At 48.9% G+C, this 19,822-nt stretch overlaps 9 protein-coding genes across 9 annotated transcripts, besides 1 other annotated feature; 7 read left to right on the top strand and 2 right to left on the bottom strand.

Annotated features, from left to right (window-relative positions):
• Nucleotides 1–1,128: 1,128 nt before the first annotated feature.
• Nucleotides 1,129–3,783, top strand: FPSE_07980 (uncharacterized protein; the record flags this gene model as incomplete). The annotated part of the gene is made up of 1 exon (XM_009261098.1): nucleotides 1,129–3,783. The coding sequence occupies one exon, from the start codon at nucleotides 1,129–1,131 to the stop codon at nucleotides 3,781–3,783; it is 2,655 nt and encodes an 884-aa protein (XP_009259373.1).
• Nucleotides 3,784–4,209: 426 nt separating this feature from the next.
• Nucleotides 4,210–4,923, bottom strand: FPSE_07981 (uncharacterized protein; the record flags this gene model as incomplete). Its single annotated transcript, XM_009261099.1, has 1 exon — nucleotides 4,210–4,923. One exon carries the CDS (start codon nucleotides 4,921–4,923, stop codon nucleotides 4,210–4,212), a length of 714 nt encoding a protein of 237 aa, XP_009259374.1.
• Nucleotides 4,924–5,578: 655 nt separating this feature from the next.
• FPSE_07982 (uncharacterized protein) lies at nucleotides 5,579–6,310 on the top strand (the record flags this gene model as incomplete). The annotated part of the gene is made up of 4 exons (XM_009261100.1): nucleotides 5,579–5,634; nucleotides 5,975–6,101; nucleotides 6,174–6,266; nucleotides 6,302–6,310. 4 exons carry the CDS (start codon nucleotides 5,579–5,581, stop codon nucleotides 6,308–6,310), a joined length of 285 nt encoding a protein of 94 aa, XP_009259375.1.
• An 886-nt stretch (nucleotides 6,311–7,196) lies between these two features.
• Nucleotides 7,197–7,219: a microsatellite.
• A 1,132-nt stretch (nucleotides 7,220–8,351) lies between these two features.
• On the top strand, nucleotides 8,352–8,747 carry FPSE_07983 (uncharacterized protein; the record flags this gene model as incomplete). The annotated part of the gene is made up of 1 exon (XM_009261101.1): nucleotides 8,352–8,747. One exon carries the CDS (start codon nucleotides 8,352–8,354, stop codon nucleotides 8,745–8,747), a length of 396 nt encoding a protein of 131 aa, XP_009259376.1.
• Nucleotides 8,748–10,120: 1,373 nt separating this feature from the next.
• Nucleotides 10,121–11,402, top strand: FPSE_07984 (uncharacterized protein; the record flags this gene model as incomplete). Its single annotated transcript, XM_009261102.1, has 2 exons — nucleotides 10,121–11,060; nucleotides 11,110–11,402. The coding sequence occupies 2 exons, from the start codon at nucleotides 10,121–10,123 to the stop codon at nucleotides 11,400–11,402; spliced, it is 1,233 nt and encodes a 410-aa protein (XP_009259377.1).
• Nucleotides 11,403–12,094: 692 nt separating this feature from the next.
• FPSE_07985 (uncharacterized protein) lies at nucleotides 12,095–14,537 on the top strand (the record flags this gene model as incomplete). The annotated part of the gene is made up of 4 exons (XM_009261103.1): nucleotides 12,095–12,254; nucleotides 12,300–12,411; nucleotides 12,461–13,223; nucleotides 13,266–14,537. The coding sequence occupies 4 exons, from the start codon at nucleotides 12,095–12,097 to the stop codon at nucleotides 14,535–14,537; spliced, it is 2,307 nt and encodes a 768-aa protein (XP_009259378.1).
• Nucleotides 14,538–14,617: 80 nt separating this feature from the next.
• On the bottom strand, nucleotides 14,618–15,747 carry FPSE_07986 (uncharacterized protein; the record flags this gene model as incomplete). The annotated part of the gene is made up of 3 exons (XM_009261104.1): nucleotides 14,618–15,488; nucleotides 15,537–15,667; nucleotides 15,721–15,747. 3 exons carry the CDS (start codon nucleotides 15,745–15,747, stop codon nucleotides 14,618–14,620), a joined length of 1,029 nt encoding a protein of 342 aa, XP_009259379.1.
• Nucleotides 15,748–15,983: 236 nt separating this feature from the next.
• On the top strand, nucleotides 15,984–16,724 carry FPSE_07987 (uncharacterized protein; the record flags this gene model as incomplete). The annotated part of the gene is made up of 3 exons (XM_009261105.1): nucleotides 15,984–16,062; nucleotides 16,114–16,517; nucleotides 16,572–16,724. The coding sequence occupies 3 exons, from the start codon at nucleotides 15,984–15,986 to the stop codon at nucleotides 16,722–16,724; spliced, it is 636 nt and encodes a 211-aa protein (XP_009259380.1).
• Nucleotides 16,725–17,015: 291 nt separating this feature from the next.
• Nucleotides 17,016–19,469, top strand: FPSE_07988 (uncharacterized protein; the record flags this gene model as incomplete). Its single annotated transcript, XM_009261106.1, has 1 exon — nucleotides 17,016–19,469. One exon carries the CDS (start codon nucleotides 17,016–17,018, stop codon nucleotides 19,467–19,469), a length of 2,454 nt encoding a protein of 817 aa, XP_009259381.1.
• Nucleotides 19,470–19,822: the final 353 nt, after the last annotated feature.

Genomic DNA, 19,822 nt, shown 5'->3' with positions numbered 1-19,822 from the left:
GTTGCTGGCTTTATCAGGTGATACATCTGTGCTCCTCATGCTTCCTCTTCCCTCATAGCCATCTCAATACCGAACAATGTTACATCTGTTTGATAGATATACCCTTGGTCCCAGGGACAAGGGCGTAAGCCACAATAACCTGTCAAGATCCATAGGGCATCGGTGCCGAAGTCAATGGACTCAAGCATGGAAATGCAGGTCATCCCACGTAGCTTTGCAGGATGAGTTCCTAACTGTCAGTGAACGGCCCGCTACCATTGATCCAACTTTAAAAAGAATCCATTGGCCCCGAGTCTTTGCCTCGATTGTTTATGCACCAACGCCCCAGTGCTTAAGAACACAGATTGGTGGACAACTATTGTAAAAATCAAGTGTGACATGAGAACTACCCAAATATCGACACGCTCTCTTTTATCGGCGCCCAATCTGACTCATCTTTAACCATTCTTGGTGTCTCCTTCCACAATGAAGAGTTAGATAGGGGGTACGTACCTAGCTAGGTACACGGGCAGACCGGGCAGGCGTTCCATGCGAGCCCCTCCTTCCCAATGTGTCGACGCCTATGAAATCGGGCGAACCACGGGCAACCACCATATCATCCTTTCATACCAGCTTCCCCCTTCCAAAAACTCGTCCTCTTCTTCGCTGGCTCAAAATTCACTGTCTCTCGGTCTCTCATAGCACTTTGAGCTCAAGTTGTCTCATTAAAAATGAATTGACACGTATTGAATTTCCAGGCCACGTCTCGCTGGGGGGTTGAAAATGAGTAGTTTTGGTGGAAGATCGCCTTTTTCAACCTCCCACTACCAATCATCATAGTCCTCTACAGCCTTATTCGGTACAAAAATACCTTTGCGATGTGTTACCAACCTATGTACAAATCAATTGCTTGTCCTCTTCTTTTGGTCTATTGCGCCTTGCAACTCCTTTCCCTATCCTTTAGTTTGCTCAAAGCCTCAGACATCTCCAACCTTTCGCCACCATTCTTTATTAATATTCAGCTCATCAAGTCCAATACCCATCTAGCCATCCCCGTCGTTCATCTTGAAGCGGGGCGATACTAAAAAACGCCTCTCAGTAACGCTACAACATTATTGGGAGAGGCCTTTGGCCTGACCAGGGATTACCATGGACGCAATGCCGGATCAGCGTTCAAGTGGTGGGAACCTGTGTCAGAATATCGATGGCCCTGACGATATCATCCTCGGCGGTCATGAGCAATGGAAGCAGGTTGATTCTAGCCCATGGGAGTTGGAAGAGGACGAGCGCAACCTACTTCGCGAAAACGATGTATCAGTCCAGCAATGGCTCCAACGACAGGATAACTCTCAGCCTGCTCAAAACATATATATCAACTCACAGTCGCTACCCCAACGGAAGCGCAAGAATCAGAAGATTCTAGTTCACGTAGATGATGTGTTTAAGCCATCGCCTATCCAGCCAGCAAAGTCTCCCAACAATACGGCTCTAGGCCTTCGAAAACCAACAGCATCAAATGTTTCCACAACCTCAATCAATGAGCAACTGCTTAACAAGTCTGCAACTTCAGTTCAATCTCTTCAACAGTTTTCGGCTGCTCCCAATCAAAATACAAGATATTATGATGGCAATGGATATTCCAGAGAACGCTCTTCAAGCACGTTGGCTTCTCATAGCCGCTCACCTTTCCCCGCCACCTCACATAAACACCAGGCCAGCGGACATCATGCTCAACCCATCGGCCTATCTTTTCAGCAATCGGCTCGGTCCGTCACAGGTACCGATACATCCGCTGGTTCAAAGAAACCGCCAAAACGTCAGAACAGTCATTCCACGGACGACGATGCAAGCAGCAAACGTACATTTCCCAGGCGTAACAGGTCCGGAATCAACAGCCAGCCTCATCGTGGTCCTCCATCATTGTCATCCGGACCTCGCAGGACGACCCAGCCAGGTGAGAGCAGTTTTCTGCAGACGCCGATTGAGGGCTTGCGGGTGCCTCAACACCAAGCTAGGATCAAGACATCACCGCTCGTTTCCGGGGGTTCCAGTCTACCGGGAACTAAGCAGAATAAGCTACCGCCTCATCGCGATAGCAAAGTGCTTTCTCATGAGCTTTTCAAGGATTTAGGCGAGATCTGTCCATTCTGGCTATTTGATCCAGCCCAATTCAGCAACGAAGACAGACAAGCTTGCTGGGGCCGCAAGTTAGAAATGTCTCATGTCATTGCGCACCTTATCGACCATCATGGCTTTGTCCGTGGTATAGATCCAAAGAACGAGTCTCGCAAATACTTAGCAAGCTGTCAGACCCAAGATCCATTTGCCAAGGCAAAAGGGGATTGTTCGAAGTGCATTTCGTTACACAATTGGAAGGACTCGGACTTTACAGATCCTGAGCATAAAGGCGTTGTTCTTTGTACGCGTTGCTATTTCCAATTTGACAAGAGGGAAATGCAAAGCCACCTAGACGGCCCAATGTGTCCTTACAACACGGAACAGCCAAAGCCAAAGAAAATGTGCATACTGTATACGACCTTTTGCTCCCAGGACAAGCCACCCAGTTCACCTCCTGGGAATATGGCACCACGCAAAACAAAGCCCAGATCTACATCGAAAAGACGCAATCGCCGTAGCGCAACACCACCAGCCGAAAACAACCCAACATACAGACCTGCTCCAGAACAAGCCTCCCAATTACTTCGTCCAGCCAATCCGAAGATTCCATACAAACAAGTCGAGCCCATCACTACAAATGGACCTTCCTCCTCTGCATCTTCACAGACTCGGTCGTTCATTAATGGAAATGTGCCCACCTCTTATGAGTCCCGCGAATTACAGAACCAAGAACCGGGCTCTAGAGACTCTTTTACACACCAGCAAAGCAATGTCTACCAGCCAAACAACCAACCGATTGCATTCATATATCCAGATACCCCGGTCAAATATATTTCCGACCTCCTCAAGCTTCAGAGAGATAGGCAACAAGCGGTCGCTCAATCGACTTATTCCATGGCGGACCCATCTTCCTCGGGCAATAGCAGACTGAATGGTTCAATGGTCGCGAATGGTTTCCAACAACATTCACATAATGGGTTGCGGCTACCCAACCAAAACCCGGGTGGGCAACAGCCATTCCTTCAAATCCCACAAACATCATCCCAATTCTTTTCGCAAACTTTGGGCCAAACCTCACAACGGGGCCTCCGAGACAAGTCATTTGATCAATTCTCCCAGCAGTCTTTGACACAGCCTCAATATTCCCAACAACTCTATAGCCAACATCCCCTGCATGATTATCTTTCTGTGCAGAGCCGTCAACAGCCGTCAACAAACGCGAACTTTTCCACCAACAATGGCGGAAACCCACAGCCTATTCGTTCCCCAAATGCACCCCAGCTACAGCTTCAAGTACCATCCATGGACGACCTGGATGCAACGATATCATTGTCTGGCGGGTTGTCGCACGTACAATCTAGTTCTTCTAGGGTTCCGTCTACCGCTGGAGAGTCCATGTGCCTTTTGCCATCACCTAACATGGAGGGATCTATGTGGTTGCCTGATGAGTATGATTATGAAGACACCCCAGACTGGCTGAAGTTTGCAGTTGGGTCTCACCTTGAGCTCGATGAGTCAATTGAGATTAGCAACCCCCCGCCTCTCCAACCTCAGCAACGCGTTGAGGACTTGAAACCTGGCAGTCGTTTACTTGACGTACACCAAACTGCGGTTGAAAAGGATTCAGGTTATCACTCGATCTTCGACGATATGGATTGGGATGCAAACAAGATGTTTTCCTCCTGAGCCCAATATCTGCTCTTCTATCAAAATCATTTTTCTTCTTCTCAAAATTCGGCGCTGTCTTTGGTTGTCTTGGTATACACAAAGGTTTTATTTGGATTTCTTATCCTCTTTGACGATATGGTAGTTTATTATTGGCTATGTTCTACTATACTATATCATTCTCACTGTATATGTTACTTTATCAAGATTGGGTGAGGGGGAGTTACAGTTCAAGGGTTCTGGTTCTTTCACGTTGTAAAGACGGAGACAAATTTGACTTTGGTGGTCGTTATGTGACACAGCTCGAGCTGGAATATCCCATGCGAACTCGTTTTGTATTATGTATTTTAATCCTTTGATGCAGAAGACAACACCTAACACTGGGACATTATCGAATCTTTTTCAATTCCGAGCTGAATTCATGACAAGAAATCATCTTGAACCCTCTCAGTCCCGGGTGTCAATCTCTAGATCCAGCTGCACACCGTTTGAGATACCATAATCACCAAGAGTGATGTGATCCTTGAATGGCCTCTCGCTCTGTCGCTTCAAAATAATCTGACCAGGGTCACGACCAATTCGGGCAGCTACCATGAGTTTCAACTGACCCACGGTATCTGACTCCAAGCAGGGCACGGCAGCCTTTGTACCCAGACGATCGTTGACGTTAACGATGATCATCTCCTCACCTCCTCCTTGCGCAACAGCAGGCTTCGGCTTATCTTCCTTCTTCTCCTTCCTCTCTCTCCGCTGATCTCTGTCACCATCCCGTGGCCTGTCCCGCCCAGCGCGATCCCCATCACGGTCATCCCGGCGGTAATTGCGATCCCTGCCACCGCCGCGATCCCCGCGTCGCTGCGGCGACCGTCTGCGAAAGTCGCGATTTCTATCGTTGTCCCGGCGCTCTCCCTTCCATTTGAAGCCACCTGAACCTCTGGGTCTTCGCGCTGGCGACCTTGATCGGTCTCTGGGTCTGCGTGGAGGAGAATCTCTGCGATCGCGGTTCTGGTTACGATCGCGCGACCGACTACGGTCTCTGCGCTGGCGACGGTCGCTGTTTTCGCGGAATGAGTCGTCGCGACCCTTTCGATCGTCTCTGTCTCTGGGAGCGGGTGACTTTGAGCGAGCTCGGGGCTCTGTGGGTGGTGGCGAGTCTGTCATGGCTGTGCTGTGATGAGATGCACTTGCGACGGTGATTATGTGGTTATAGAAAGTCTCTGAACTGCGCAAGTTTGTAGTTTTCAATTTTCGCTTCGTTGATAGCGAGTATTGTGACGTTTTTGTTTGCGCAGAGATCGGATTATGTTTAAAGATTGATGATTTTGATGTTTGAAGAGGCTGGAGCTCAATGGCGACGTCGCGAGCCAGCTTTGACAGACGTCGTCAGTGCTCCACTTTTTAGGCAGTTCTAAAAATTGATTTCAGCATCAACAGCTTCAATTAATTCAGCTGCAATCATCTGCTTAATTACTTGATTTAATCAAGCAACTGCTCAACTGACTCAAAAACATTTGATTATTACTGACACGCAGTTATTCCAACTAAACTTGGGTTGGATGTTTTTCAGTATATCTTGTTGAGGCTCTAGGGTAAGTTTGCTACTGAGTTCATCTCAATAGCAGCACATCTTCAGTGTACTTATTACCGTTGTACCAACTTTCACGGCTTTTATGTGTGTCTGATTAGATAATCGGCCGACAGGTTGTGAAGAGAGGTCATTCTAGCTAGTGAAACTTGCAGCCTGGGTTGCAGCTGGATGACTGCTGATTGTCAACCAAGTCAACTCGTGACAAGTATCTAGTCGGTTTTGTTGACAATGGCAACATCAACTCTGTTCTCAACTCATCAATTCTACAAGTATGAGGTTAAAGTGTAAGTCGATAATGCCGGATGGTTGGTCTGAATTGTTGGGAGAGTTTGCGCCCAACGTGATGCATCGTCATCACTATATGCAAAGTAACCTCGTATCAGCAGCAGCAGATGTAAGCTCCAAGGAAGGCTCCTGCAAACATCCAACTCTCGCTCGGACTTGAGAGCAACACAGAGTGGTAATAACTCAGCAATTAAGACTTACGGTCTGACATCACCGAATGGTCGTATTCTCGTTCTTAGAGATGTTTCCTAATCGACCAGCTTGTTTGCCGACCGTTTTGAAATGGTTTTGTTTCTCGTTTCTGGTTGCTACGGAGAAGCCTATGCTTGACGTCAACAGAGTTGACGGGATTGTCTTGTCTTGGATCAAAAGCGCCCTTGCAGGGCTGAGCAGCAGAACCAGGATCAAGGCTCGACTCATTAGCGGTACTCTGTACAGAGTAGGCGACGGAAAGCTGCCGCTTCGCGTAGGCACACGACCCGCCAGTAATATCCAAAGAAGCCTCGTGTATGACGAGGGAGAAGACTACACCAATTAGGGATTGGATCCTGTTTGCGTTGGCGTCGTACAGCGTGGCCACGTCAATTTGCCTGACGAAAGGATTGGTCATGGGCAGCCAAACAGGAGACAAGTAAGTGATGCGATGGCTATGCTGACTTGAAATAGAAACAATGAATGACAACCAAGGCATTGGACAATAAACAAGTACAAAGTTATGCACGGCAAATAGAGTGCGTACAGTAGCACGAGTAAGGCCGCGGTTATCCAGAGCAAATCCGGGGCGGGTAGCCGATCACTCAGTGACAGTCAGAGCCAGACCAGGCTCTATTCCTTAGCTGACGGGGTTTAATTATTCCATCATTTTATTCTACCCCAGCCATCTTCGTTAAAGGACGGTTAATAAGTTTGACGATGATTGGCGAGTTTCAGTTTGACGGAGACGACCGAGATGATGGAAAGGATAAATCTGACAAAGCGGAAAACAAAACCTAAGCGTTTCTGTCTGAACAGAGCACAGGGACTCGAGCCCAAAGCCATCGAGGCAGGCTGTGACGTACTGTACTGAAAAGGTTTCTGACTCAAAAAGATGTTGTCATGGAAGTAATTACGGAAGACTTCCAAAAAAGACAAACTCATTTAACTTTTCTCCCTACATTAGCGTGTTAATCAGGCTTTTGCCGTTGAAAAGGAAGGTTGACAACAGCGATCGACGGTCTTGTTGACTCTCCAGAACTCCAAGTCTCTGATGGAGGGCGAGTCAAGGATCAATTAAGGTAAGCGCCAGGCACAAACGACGCAGGAACCTGGGAACCACTTCCGAGAAAGCGGGTGTGCCTGGCTCCTTCCTTCCCATGTGTGTGACTGACCAATGACCAATTGACAACTGCACCGGTGAGGGAAATTATGCAAATTTTATTTTCGCCCAGGCTTCTTGTGAAATGGGAATAGTGAACTTCATTTCCCTCCAGTTAGTTCAGCACCAACACCAACGAGTCACGACACAGTTGAGATGAGAGTCATTCAATCATCAAGATTGGTCAGAGACAACAATGACCAACCAATTCATTCACTCATTCATTCATTATTCGACAACGCCTTGTTCTACCGGCTCGTGGCCTTGAGTAGCGGCAAGCAGCGCCACCAAAGAGGCAGACTCCGTTGTTAATTGGTCCCTACAATCAACACAAACTAATAAGACAGCGTCTTTTTTTTCTTCTCTCCCTCTATTCTCTTGTAATTCCCTCATCTCCCAGTCACTTATTAGTGGGCTGCATGGTGATTTCATTGCCACCGGTCAAGGCCTTTCTTTCAGCTCGTCTCTCACTGGTAGCCCAGCGGGAACACACATTGCAGAGTTTTTTCACCTGTCCGTTCATCCTTGGGTTGCTCCATAAAGAACTAGGGGATGGGAAACAAGGGTGAATGTCCCCCGGTGAAACCCTCTTTGTGCCTTCAGAGTATCAAATATCGATTCTGGCGCACAAAGAGAAAACGTGCGACAACAAGGGACTGGATAAAGGGACTGGTATAGACATGGCCTGAGCCCGAGTTTCAGCACTCAGTCGCTTAATTAACAGGCCTTGTTCGGCCAGACTACCTGAACCTGTCAAGAGAAGCGCTGTAATTTCCCTCGAGGAGCGTGACAGGCCATTAGTAGCCCTGTTTAGGTCACAGGTACTTCTGACATGACCAAGGGGCAGGGGCCCGGTCGTGTTACCAGTACCAGTTTAATGGGCTTCCGCCTAGTCCGCCCCTCCCATCCCACCATCACCAAACCTCTGGTCTGGCAGCGCCTTGGCCTTGGCCTTGGTGAAGGGTGTGGTAGGGTGGCCTGTGGGTTCTGGTTTCTAAGTGTTATGCAACAAGAAGCTAACCTGTGCTGTGCTGTTTCTGTCTGTGTGTTGTTTGCTTTTCCCTCGCCGTTGTGGTATTTCATATGGATCCTCCCCCCCGAACTTGACAGGCCACCCTTCTACACTTCGAAACAACTTCTTCTCGGTCCACAGACTTCGTTGGCAGAGTCTATCGCTCGTATATTTCTTCAACTGGGTACAAATCTTGTGCTTCTCGCCCTCTGGATATAAACCACCTTACTGTTCTTTCCCACAGATCAGCCCAATCACTCACTCACTTGCAATAACATTTCGAGTTTGCTTTGAAAGCACTCACTTACACACACAACCACCAACTTTCATATAACAACAAAACCAACAAAATGCACTTCTCCAAGTTCATCCTGGCTGTTCTGCCTACCCTCGCTCTCGCTCAGGAGACAACCACTCAGACATCTACTGCCGTCGTGACCAAGACCTACTACCTCTCTACGGTCCGCACCGTCACCGCCACTGGCGAGAGCACCACTGCTATTGAGACCTCGGCCGAGATCATCTCCACTGCTGTTGTTGAGGAGAAGACCACCTTCCTCCCTGTTGCTCACAACACCACCATCCCCGCGTCCACCCCCAAGGCCACTGCCTCTGCTGGTACCACTGGTAGCAACGGTGGCTCTTCTGAGCCTTCTCAGGTCCCCGAGAACGCCGGAGCTGCCGTCACTGTTGGCAAGTTCGCCATGGTTGGTGTTGCTGGTGCCATCGCTGCCGCTCTTCTGTAAGCGTGCGTTGTATGGAAAGCGATTCTTCCCAAGGGTCTCGCAACTGTTGGCTTACACGCTAGCCGACACACCCCAATACCTTCCATTGCCTGTTCATATACCCTTTATACCCTGGCCACAGCGCGGCCTATTTCTTTATGATGAAACGCCACGATACCATTTGCAGGATGACACTTGTCGTCTGCTTCACACTTGATGAGTTCAAGAACTCTGCCTTAACAGAAGCTTGATTGCTTCTTACGCTTCATCTCGCCTGTCTTTGACAACACACACGGGCTTCCAAAATTTAAGCTTCTTTCTTCGCTAGCAGCAAGCATCCTAGTGCCACCGCTGGTGCGTGCTGCTAGCTGGAGATCTCTTTACCATTGTTATCACTCAACATCTCTTCACTCAACTCTGCTGTCGCAAAGGGAGTTGACGACCGAAGGGACGGGGACGACGTCGGCGACGCGGAAACAATACATGTTCATTTCAGTAACTCTGCTTCTTGAACAAACTGGTTTTTACTATACTTCTCTTTTTGGCGATACCCCTTTTTTACGACGGCGCAGGTGATCCGAGGCACTGGCTTATGTGCACTGACCTCTGGAGGACGGTTTGCAGCTTGGAGTATGACTTTGATTTGATTCGGAAAGGGGTTGTGATACGATTTACACGAAGAAAAAAGGAGGATTGGTGATTTTTAAGATGAACGATGATGAGACGAGCCATAATGGGCTAGTAGATAGCATGAGAGTAATAAGACTTTACGCCTCAACAACCTTTGTAATTGGAAAAGTGAAAGTGAAATGTCTCCAATTGAGTTGTCTTAATTGCCGGCCGACTCGTTCCTCGGAATGGAACTCAACGTCCGATGACTAATGAGAAGAAGGCGTCAGAGGACCCTGAGGAATTTGTTGGAGTAAGAAAAAGTCCGGAGTACAAATTATATCGAGATATGGAGAGAGGTTTTCAACAGCATTACCGAGATAAAGCAAGTAGATCAATCGATGATCGGAGATACAGGCTTTCATACGGTATAATTGATATCAGAATCAGACTCTACTATCAGTATTCATCTCGATACCTGCATGTAAGCAATTCTTTTCTTCTTCTGTCCCCGCGCCGTGCCGTTGGAGAAAAGTTGATGGAGCTGAATAAGGATAATGCGATGTCTTTTCATTGGTCACGATATCGGTTGGCGGCCGGGATTATGCGGGTCACATCGGCCTTTGCCCCCGAATCTACGATTTTGAGTTCCATCTAATAAAGCTGCATCCAGCTTTTGCTCAACGTTGAGTTCCCTTCTCCATATCTAGAAGACCCCTCCAAGATCCTTTCTTTTATTCTTTTTCACGGGAGGGAAAGGTGATTATATTCTTCATAAAGTCACAATGGCATCCTTGGCTTCTTTAAAGCGGGCGCATGCCCCTCTCCGCAAAGCGCTGAGCGCAACTCCCACCCTCCGAACTTTCGCCACTGTACCTCCCAGCGGCAGCGAGCCTGCCAAACCTCAAAGAAAGAGTTATTTCAAGGATACAACAGTCTCCGACTTCAACGACTTCCTTGGTACCTCTTCTCCCGCCCAACCACTGTCTGCAGCAGAGGCCTACTCTCTCAAGACCGCCGAAGTCGGCCCAGAGGGCAAAAAGCGAACGATCACACGACTGCCAGAATGGCTCAAGACGCCAATCCCCGCCGGTAACGATAACTTCAAGAGCATCAAGAAGGATCTGCGAGGATTGGGACTGCACACTGTTTGCGAGGAGGCTCGATGCCCCAACATTTCAGAATGCTGGGGTGGTTCCGATAAGAACGCTGCGACAGCTACCATCATGCTGATGGGAGATACATGCACCCGAGGATGTCGTTTCTGCAGTGTCAAGACAAACCGAAACCCTGCTGCCTTGGATCCTCACGAGCCCGAGAACACTGCAGAGGCATTGGCTAGGTGGGGTCTGGGCTATGTTGTGTTGACCAGCGTCGACCGTGACGATCTGGCAGACGGTGGTGCGCACCACTTTGCCGAGACAATTCGAAGAATTAAGCAGAAGAAGCCTTCATTGCTGGTTGAAGCTTTGACTGGTGACTTTCGTGGAGATTTGGATATGGTCAAGGTTGTGGCCGAGAGTGGACTTGATGTATATGCACACAATGTTGAGACCGTCGAGGACCTCACTCCTTACGTGCGAGATCGACGAGCTACTTTCCGACAAAGTTTGGCTGTCCTGAAGCACGTCAAGGATGTTATGGGCAAGGATGGTCCCATCACCAAGACCAGTCTGATGCTTGGTCTCGGTGAGCAGGAGCGTGAGCTTATGTCTGCGCTTGAGGGTAAGAAATCTCCCATCATTAAAATATGAACTTAGCTAACCCTTTTCAGAACTCCGAAAGGCAGATGTGGACGTTGTCACATTCGGTCAATACATGCGACCAACCAAGCGTCACCTCAAGGTAGAGAAGTACGTGACTCCTGATGAGTTTGAGATGTGGCGCAAGCGTGCTCTGGATATGGGTTTCTTGTACTGCGCTAGTGGCCCTCTTGTGCGCTCCTCGTACAAGGCTGGTGAGGCCTTTATCGAGAACGTCCTTCGCAAGCGCTCTGGCGAGAAGGCCATGGCCAGCGGCAACCTCGGCCAGACAGTCGCTCTCGACTCAACTCAATCGTCGATCTAAACGTAGATCGCTGTACTCCTCTATTCACCTTAAACCATACTACACTATATAATCATGGGCTATGGCCGTATCGGAAGGCGTTTTGGGATAGGGTCAGATATTCAACTAGAAAAGCATGGTCTTCAACAAGACTGCCGCGACATATTGTCGCATGGTCAAATACAATCACTTACCCTTCAGAGGGTTTTACATTAACCATTTTCATATTGACAGCATTTTAATGAAAATTTCCTCAGTGTCTGCGTGATGATGTAACTGAACCACTGCATAAACAGATGATGAGTTCAAGGTTGGACACTGCATCGCGGGGTTTGCATGTATGCATGTACTGTCCAGGGGTACTTTGCAACGCACTCACTCACTGCTCAAGGCTCGTTTCACCTTTGAAGGTTACTTCAGGAGATCATGAGTGAATTTTGATTCGATACGCGGACAAGATGGGATGAAAGTATGATGTTGTGTTATTAGTGACGCATATGTCAGTCGCGAAGGGAAGGTGCGGCTGTGAGCCTCGACATCAAGAGGCAGGAGTACATAAGACACGGGATACTCCTTCCAACCCTTTGCCAAAGTCCTAGACAGCTTACCTTTGCTACTTCCAAGCTTCATGCTGCTGCAGTTATTCCTAGTAAAAAGATTTCCCACCTCAAACTTGAGCTTCTCATCAATCAGGCCTACACAAGATCTTTGACATGGGGCTCAAAGTTCTCTTGCTGCTCGCTTTTGCGAGTATCGTAAGAGGCAAATACTGGCTCGAGGAGATAGAACATCGTGGCACTGCTCCCTACTACCCTGACTCTCAGTATCGCGTGTTTCGCAACGTGAAGGACTTTGGTGCCGTCGGCGACGGGTGTAAGTTGTCTTATCCTTTCAGTCGCTTCTGAACTGATAGAACAGTGACCGATGATACGAACGCCATTAATGCTGCTATCAGCGCGGGTACTCGATGTATTCCTGGCGTTTGTAGAGGAAGCACTATTTCGCCAGCGACTATCTACATCCCTTCTGGGTGAGTGACTGGAAAGTTGATGGTAAATGGCAGTTACTAACTAGATCAGAACGTACCTCATCAGCGATTCGATCATAGATCTCTACTACACCCAAATCATTGGCGATCCTACCAACCGTCCAGTAATAAAAGCCTCTGGGTCATTTTCCACCAAAAGTTTCGGGTTGATCGACTCGAACCCCTATCTGTCCGGCGGGAGTCTGTCATACAACTCAACCAACGTTTTCTTTCGTCAGATTCGCAATCTAGTCCTGGACACGACCGCTCTCCCCCCTGAGTTTCCCGCTATCGGAATTCATTGGCCATCTTCGCAAGCAACATCAATTACGAATTGTGAGTTCAGACTATCAACTGTTCCCGGAAACAGACACACGGGTCTATTTATCGAAGAAGGATCTGGTGGTCTCCTCAACGACCTATACTTTCATGGCGGTGGAAATGCCACTGTCCTCGGAAACCAGCAGTTCACAGCACGAAATCTATGGTTTGTTGGCGCCGATGTTGCGATTTGGATGCCCTGGGACTGGGGGTGGACTTTCAAGAGTGCCGTATTCAAAAATTGCCGAGTTGGCATCATGATGGACCCTGCATCGTATAGCGTTGGTTCTATTACGATGCTTGACAGTTGGTTCGAAAATATCGACATCGCCATTTCCACGACTCGTAACAGTTCACAGGCCACAAGTGGTTCAGCGTCTTTGGCTTTCGAGAACGTCAAGTTTCAGAATGTGAAAAGCGCTGTGTTGGACTCTGAAGGCGTTGATCACGCACGTTCGGCTTTGGAGCCAGGAAAAGATTCTATTTTTGTGATGGTATGTTCCTCGAATTGATGCGAAAACTACTAACAGAATTAGGGTCACTATGCTAATTCGAAGGGTAATTTTAATGCGGGTGCATTCTACCCAGTCTCGCTACCTCGAAGTGGTAGTCTTCTCGATCGCGGTATCTACTATGAACGATCAAAACCACAATATGAAAACGTTCCGAGCAAATTCTTCATGTCAGCAAAGGCGAATGGAGCGTATGGAGATGCTTCTCACGATGATACCCAGGCACTCAACAACCTATTCAAGTACACTGCAGAAAACAATCTCATCGCTTATCTTGACGCTGGATATTATATGGTCTCAGATACCGTCTATATCCCTCGAGACGCCAAGATAGTTGGCGAAGCTCTTGCATCAATCATCATGGGTACTGGGCAAAAGTTTGAAGATATCAACAAGCCTCGGCCAATTGTTCAAGTTGGTCGTCCAGGAGAAGTTGGTCAGATCGAATGGTCTGACACTATCATCTCAACACGAGGAGCAGCAGCAGGTGCTGTTCTTATTGAGTACAATCTATACAGCCCTGAGACTCCATCAGGTATGTGGGATGTTCACACTCGAATCGGTGGTTTCGCAGGAACATATCTTCAGGTTCCTGAATGTCCTGCTATAAAGGGAGCCAATGTTATAAACCCACGGTGTCTGGCAGCTTATATGAGCTTCCATGTAACGAAATCTGCCGGGGGACTCTTTACAGAAAACTGTTGGTTCTGGGTCGCAGATCATGATCTGGAGAATCAGCAGTATGCACGAGTTGCTCTGTTTGCAGGCCGAGGTGTCCTCGTGGAAGCCCAGAGAGGTCGCATCTGGCTCAGTGCGACTGGTTCAGAACACCACGTGTTATACCAGTATCAGTTCGCCAACACTAAAGACGTATACATCGGTCATGCACAGACGGAACAAGCGTACTTTCAACCTATACCTTTGGCCCAGTACCCATTCCCACCTGTGCCCTCCCTCTACGATCCGGACTTTAAGCAAGACTGCCGGGGAAACGCTGATGCTAGATGCAATATGGGCTGGGCAATGAGAATCATTGATTCGAACAATATTGCAACCTATGGCGCAGGGCTATATTCTTTCTTCATCAACTATAACGACACGTGTGCCAGTAACAAATCACCACTCTTCTGTCAGGAGAAGATCTTGAGTATCCGAGGCCGCAGCACTGGTTTAAAGTTTTTGGGATTGAGTACAGTTGGAGCTCAAACCATGGTGGAGCGCGATGGCGCAGATTTGGTTCAGGCAGCTGACAACAACAGTACATTTGCAGACACTTTGGCTTTGTATGTATCATGAACGGTTGATATACTAACTCTAATGTAAGGCACGGGGGGGTGGCAAGCTCAAGCAGGGGTATCAATTGCTATACCAATCACCTAATTAGAATCCCAAATACCTCGCAATGAAGTCAAAGCAATAAAAACAGCCTCATCCGTTCTAATGGTTCGACTGCCCTGGTTAGGCAGAACGTTGATCCAGTGATCAAACAGCTCCTTCGTTTTGGAGCCCTGAATATCCATGCTGCTAAGCTCTTCGTCGTTCATGGCCGCGAATTCTATACCACGCGGGCCACCGAAAACAATGAGAAGATGGCTGAAGTTGACCTTCTTGGTTGGCGGGAATGCCTTTGAAGCCGGAACGCCACGTTCGGATGTGCCAATGCTAACGTCATAACCATTCTCGTAGGGGCTCTCGGTAAAAACCTTGGAGAGAGAGTTGGCCTTTCTGACAGTATAACCCCAGTAGTAGCCACCCTCAGTTCTTGGCGCAGCGGGATGAACAGGCTCGGGGTATTGGTTCTCGTCCTCGGGGAACTTGAGTGTTATTCTCGTCTTGGGAGGGATGTCTGCCTCAATCTCGACAGGGTTTTCCAAGCCACATTCAACAAGGGTTCCGGATCCTGTACTAGTCGCGCCAGTGACAGTAACTCCCTCGGCGTAAGAGAGATAATCTCTAGGGTTGGGGTGATGCGGCATGTCGAGACTGGGCAACATGGCAGTGAGTCGCAGGTTAGGGTGAAGAGGGAAAAGAGTCTTGCGCATGAATGGGGGCGCCTCAAGGAAGGACAGAATGTGCGCAAGGAAGTGGCATGGATCGGTGTCGCCTGTGTAGCTGTTTGGGTCTGTTTGACGAGGTCGGGTAGAGACATGTGAATCGTCAAATACGACAACTTCATCGACAGAGAAGACGGCGAGAGCACGAGCAATGCGCGCAGGCTGGGTCATTCGCTGGTCGGCAGTCGCAAGGCTGGGGTCTGGTTAGGATTGAAGTGGCTATTCCCGGTTCATTACATACTTTGTTAGGATACTGCTGGGAATTGCGACAGATAGAGTCCATGGCCGGCCTCCTTCAGTAGGATTGAAAGTCGCAGAAGGCTTGAAGGATCTTTGATCCTGCCCTCCACCATTGTGGTCGGTCTTTCGCTTCTGCTTCATGTTAGAAAAATTGTTGAGGAAGAATGCTATTTAAGTTCACTGACCTTGGAGTTGCGCTCGCTGTACGACATTTTTGATAATGATAAGCTCGAATAGTATGGATATCAAGTAAACTAACTCTGAACAAAAAGTTCAGATAGTGGGTCTTATTGTCCGGCAGAATCTGTCCGCCTTTCTCACCGCCTGCCCTTTACAGCTTGTACATGCCACTCCCGCGCTTGGTCAGCGTCACGGCCAACAACACTTATGCGACAGATGTGGCCTTTCCTCTCGAGTAAACGATTACAACAATAACGACATCGCAACCATGAGCGGCCCTATTAGCATCGGCTCCGAGTCTGAATGGAGCAGTCTCCTCGCAGGCACTAATGTTGTCATCGCAGATTGTACGCATGAAAGACCCCGCGGATACATTCATGATCACTAACATCTTGTAGTCTATGCCGACTGGTGCGGCCCGTGCAAGATGATCGCGCCTACATTCGAAGCCCTCGCCAAAGAACACTCGAGCCCGAAAAAGGTTGCCTTTGCCAAAATCAACGTCGATAGCCAATCCGGTATTGCGCGAGCCCAGGGCGTCTCCGCCATGCCTACCTTCAAGATCTTCCAGAATGGCGCCTGTATCGAGACCATCAAAGGCGCGAACCCACCCGCGCTCACAGCGGCTATCAAGAACGCTGTGAAGCTCGGCGGTCCCGTCACTGGCGATGTGTTCAAGACTCCCGGTCGAACACTAGGTGGCGATGCGCGATCGGCTCCCTTGTCGAAGAGGTGGAACTTGAAGGGCATCTTTGATGCTTTAATAGCTTTCTTTGGACTATATTTCGTGTCATTACTCTCGGTAAGGCAATCATAAAGAAGCTTGGTAACACGGAAATCGCTAACGAAATGACAGTTTGATCCCTACAAGTCAGCCGAGAAGAGTCCATTCAACATCCATCGAAAACCAACATCCGGAAGCAGCGGGGGTTCTGGCCAAGGAGCTGGGGGTGCTAGAGCCCCTCCACGCTCTTCTTTCAAGACATTGGCGGATCTTGGTGGCGATTAAATAGCTTCTGTAGGGTATGCGTATGGCGTTTAATAAGGGTTCAGGGATTTATTTGGGCGTAGCTATACACTTTTGCTAGGCGAAGCTATTCCACAGCTATAGAATATCATTTCCATTTTTGCTACGTATAATCTGATCTCATTCTTCAGTTTCCTTTAATCATACACTTTAATGCGAGCTGTTGAATATAATCGCCACTTAAAGTCACGTGAGAACGCGTTTAGACAAAACCGTCCAGATGAAGTTTGATAAATTTCCATCTCCATACTTAAATTCTGTACAGTAGGGAAAATGTTGTCAGCCAGAGGAATTCGAAATGCATGCCCGAGGTGTAATGTTTCTTCTTTAGCAGTATCTTCTCGATTTTACTCTTCTTCCACTCCTTTACTTCGCACAAGACGGATTTCGCCCTTCTTGAAGACCCAGTCCAATAGGAGCGCAGCAATTACACAGGCCTTTTCGACGTCAAGATGCTTGCGACAGGATTCTCAACCAGAGCCCCCGGCATCACCAGAAGAAATTGAACAAATTGTCCGGGATGCTAAGCAGAGGTTTCGGGATACCCTTCCTAAAGGATATCTAAACGAAGAAGAATATGCGGTCTACGAACGATTGTACGGAGCGCCATTACGTGAGACAAGACCTGAGGATGTCGGTATTCCAGAGCATGCCGACATGGAGCAGACTTTACGACCAGATAATGAGGGGACTCTCTTACGAGAACTTGAAGATGGCGAGTTTGAGGAAATTACCTACGAGATCCCACCCAGTGAGAACGTGGAAGAGACAGGCGAGACAGAACCAGAAGCCGATTTGGAAGATCCCGGAATGGACCAATTAGCACACCAGGCCCCAGGTTATGTCGATTTGGTCGCCAGGAGTCAGCGAGAGTACGATGCTTTGAAAAAGCTTTCGGATGACTTTAAGATCTCGCAAAAGGAGCAGCAAGAGGCTGAAAACAAGGCCGCCGCCGAAGAGGAGCTCGCTATGGAGCAGTTGGAGGAGGAACAACCACAATGGCCTGAGGAGTACGATCAACGCGAGCGACCAACTGGCGAAGCTGGCCGTTTCCATCCCTTGTCTATTGAGGGTCGCTTCTACGATAGCCCTGTCGAAATTTCCTTGCCAATGGATGAGCTGATCATGCCCATTCGTGATCTTTTGCAGCGAACGCACATTGACCATGTCAAGAGCGCTGCCGAGACTGCCTTTGGTGGCCCTGGCCTTCCTTTATCCCCTGCGACACCCGCAGCCAAGAGAAACGGAAACATGCACGGTGTTGGTCTCCCGGCAGACCAGCGACACATGACTGAGATTGAGGGTGATGCGTTCCTTGCGGGATTCTTGCCCCCAGCCTATGCTTCCGTCATGGCCACCCTCAGAGAGGTCCGCAAGCGAGTTGGAAGCGACTGGCTGCAGTCCAAGCTCAAGAGCGGCAGTGGCATTAGTGTTCTCGATGCAGGATCTGGTGGTGCAGGATTGATTGCATGGGACGAGATTGTAAAAGCAGAATGGGATTTGTTAAAGGAGAAGGGTGAGGTCAAGGGAAACAAGATCCCTGGCAAACGCTCAGTCATTATTGGCTCTGATCGTCTGCGACACCGCACCAAGACGTTCCTTGAGAACACGACTTTCCTTCCCAGACTTCCGGATTATGAACATTCGGGAGAAATGAAGGGCGAACGTCTGGATGCTGGAGACAAACCCCAGGCTCGAAAGAGCTACGATGTTATTGTCGCCTCGCATCTTTTCCTCAAGGAAGAACAAGACCACTACCGACAAGCCGTCCTCAACAACCTTTGGAACCTGTTGAACAAGGATGGTGGTGTCTTGATTGTCCTGGAGAAGGCTCACCCTCGCGGATTTGAGGCCGTCGCCCACGTCCGTGACACAGTTCTCAAGCAGTTCCTTCTTCCCCAGTCTGGAGAGCCTGAGCTTCTCCCCGAAGATTTCAACCCTGCTTATGACCGTGAAAAGGAAACTGGATATGTTGTTGCTCCTTGTACCAACCAGGGTCTGTGCCCCATGTATCAGACGCCTGGAAAGAGTGCCGGTCGCAAGGATTACTGCCATTTCAGCCAGCGATTCGTTCGTCCCATGTTCTACACTAAGATGCTTGGAAACAGCTCCAACAACCAGGGTGAGGTCGAGTTCAGTTACGTCGCTATCCGACGAGGTGTTTCCAAAGAGAAGCCTGTGACTGGAAAAGAAGCGGCGAACCAGGCTTTTGAGGGATACGAAAACTCGGATGCAAAGCCCGACATGCAGAGCCTTCCACGAATGATTATGCCACCTCTGAAGCGAAAGGGACACGTCACACTTGACCTGTGTACACCAGAGGGAAGACTTGAGCGATGGACGGTCCCCAAGAGTTTTAGTAAGCTGGCATATCACGATGCCCGCAAGTCGAAATGGGGTGACCTTTGGGCTCTGGGAGCCAAGACACGAGTGCAGCGAACCGTCCGCGCTGGCAAGGGCCCTGATGACGGTGGCAAGCGAGCCGGCCAGGGCAAGAAGCCTAGAAAGGTCGAGATTGTCATGGGTCCCGGCGGTATCAGCGCCAGTGAGAAGAATGCTCCTCGCGAGCGTCGTGGAAGGAACAAGCTGGACAAGAAGGGCCGTCTTCTCCAAGAGATTATGGAGGCGGAGGAAGAGGAGGAGAAAATGATCTCCAAGCAGATGGATGAGGAAGTCGAAGCTGAGCTGGAAGATGAATCTGAGGTTGAGAGAAGAAGCCGACGCTGAGAATCGGATGTATTATTGATGTAAAATATATTGTACAAAGGATGATGACGGGCTGGACGTGACATGACATGGTGTTGGACATGACGATATATCTCAACACTGAACAATAAATGACTTTCAACGCAATTGAACCTTTGACAAAGAATGTGAGCCATGTTTCTCAAGATTTTAGCATGAGGTTCATGTTTAGATCGTCACGATACGACACGGCCAGCTTCTTGGACCCCATCAAAGACTACCCGTCTCAATAATAAGAGCCACGCCCGGTTAGCTCAATCGGTAGAGCGTGAGACTCTTACGAGTACGCGATCTCAAGGTTGCGGGTTCGACCCCCGCATCGGGCTGTTCCTATA

The sequence above is a fragment of the Fusarium pseudograminearum genome, chromosome 4, assembly GCF_000303195.2.
Source record: "Fusarium pseudograminearum CS3096 chromosome 4, whole genome shotgun sequence".
NCBI lineage: Eukaryota > Fungi > Ascomycota > Sordariomycetes > Hypocreales > Nectriaceae > Fusarium > Fusarium pseudograminearum.
Note: the sequence above shows the minus strand (reverse complement) of the source record. Positions and strands in the feature narration are given on the sequence as shown.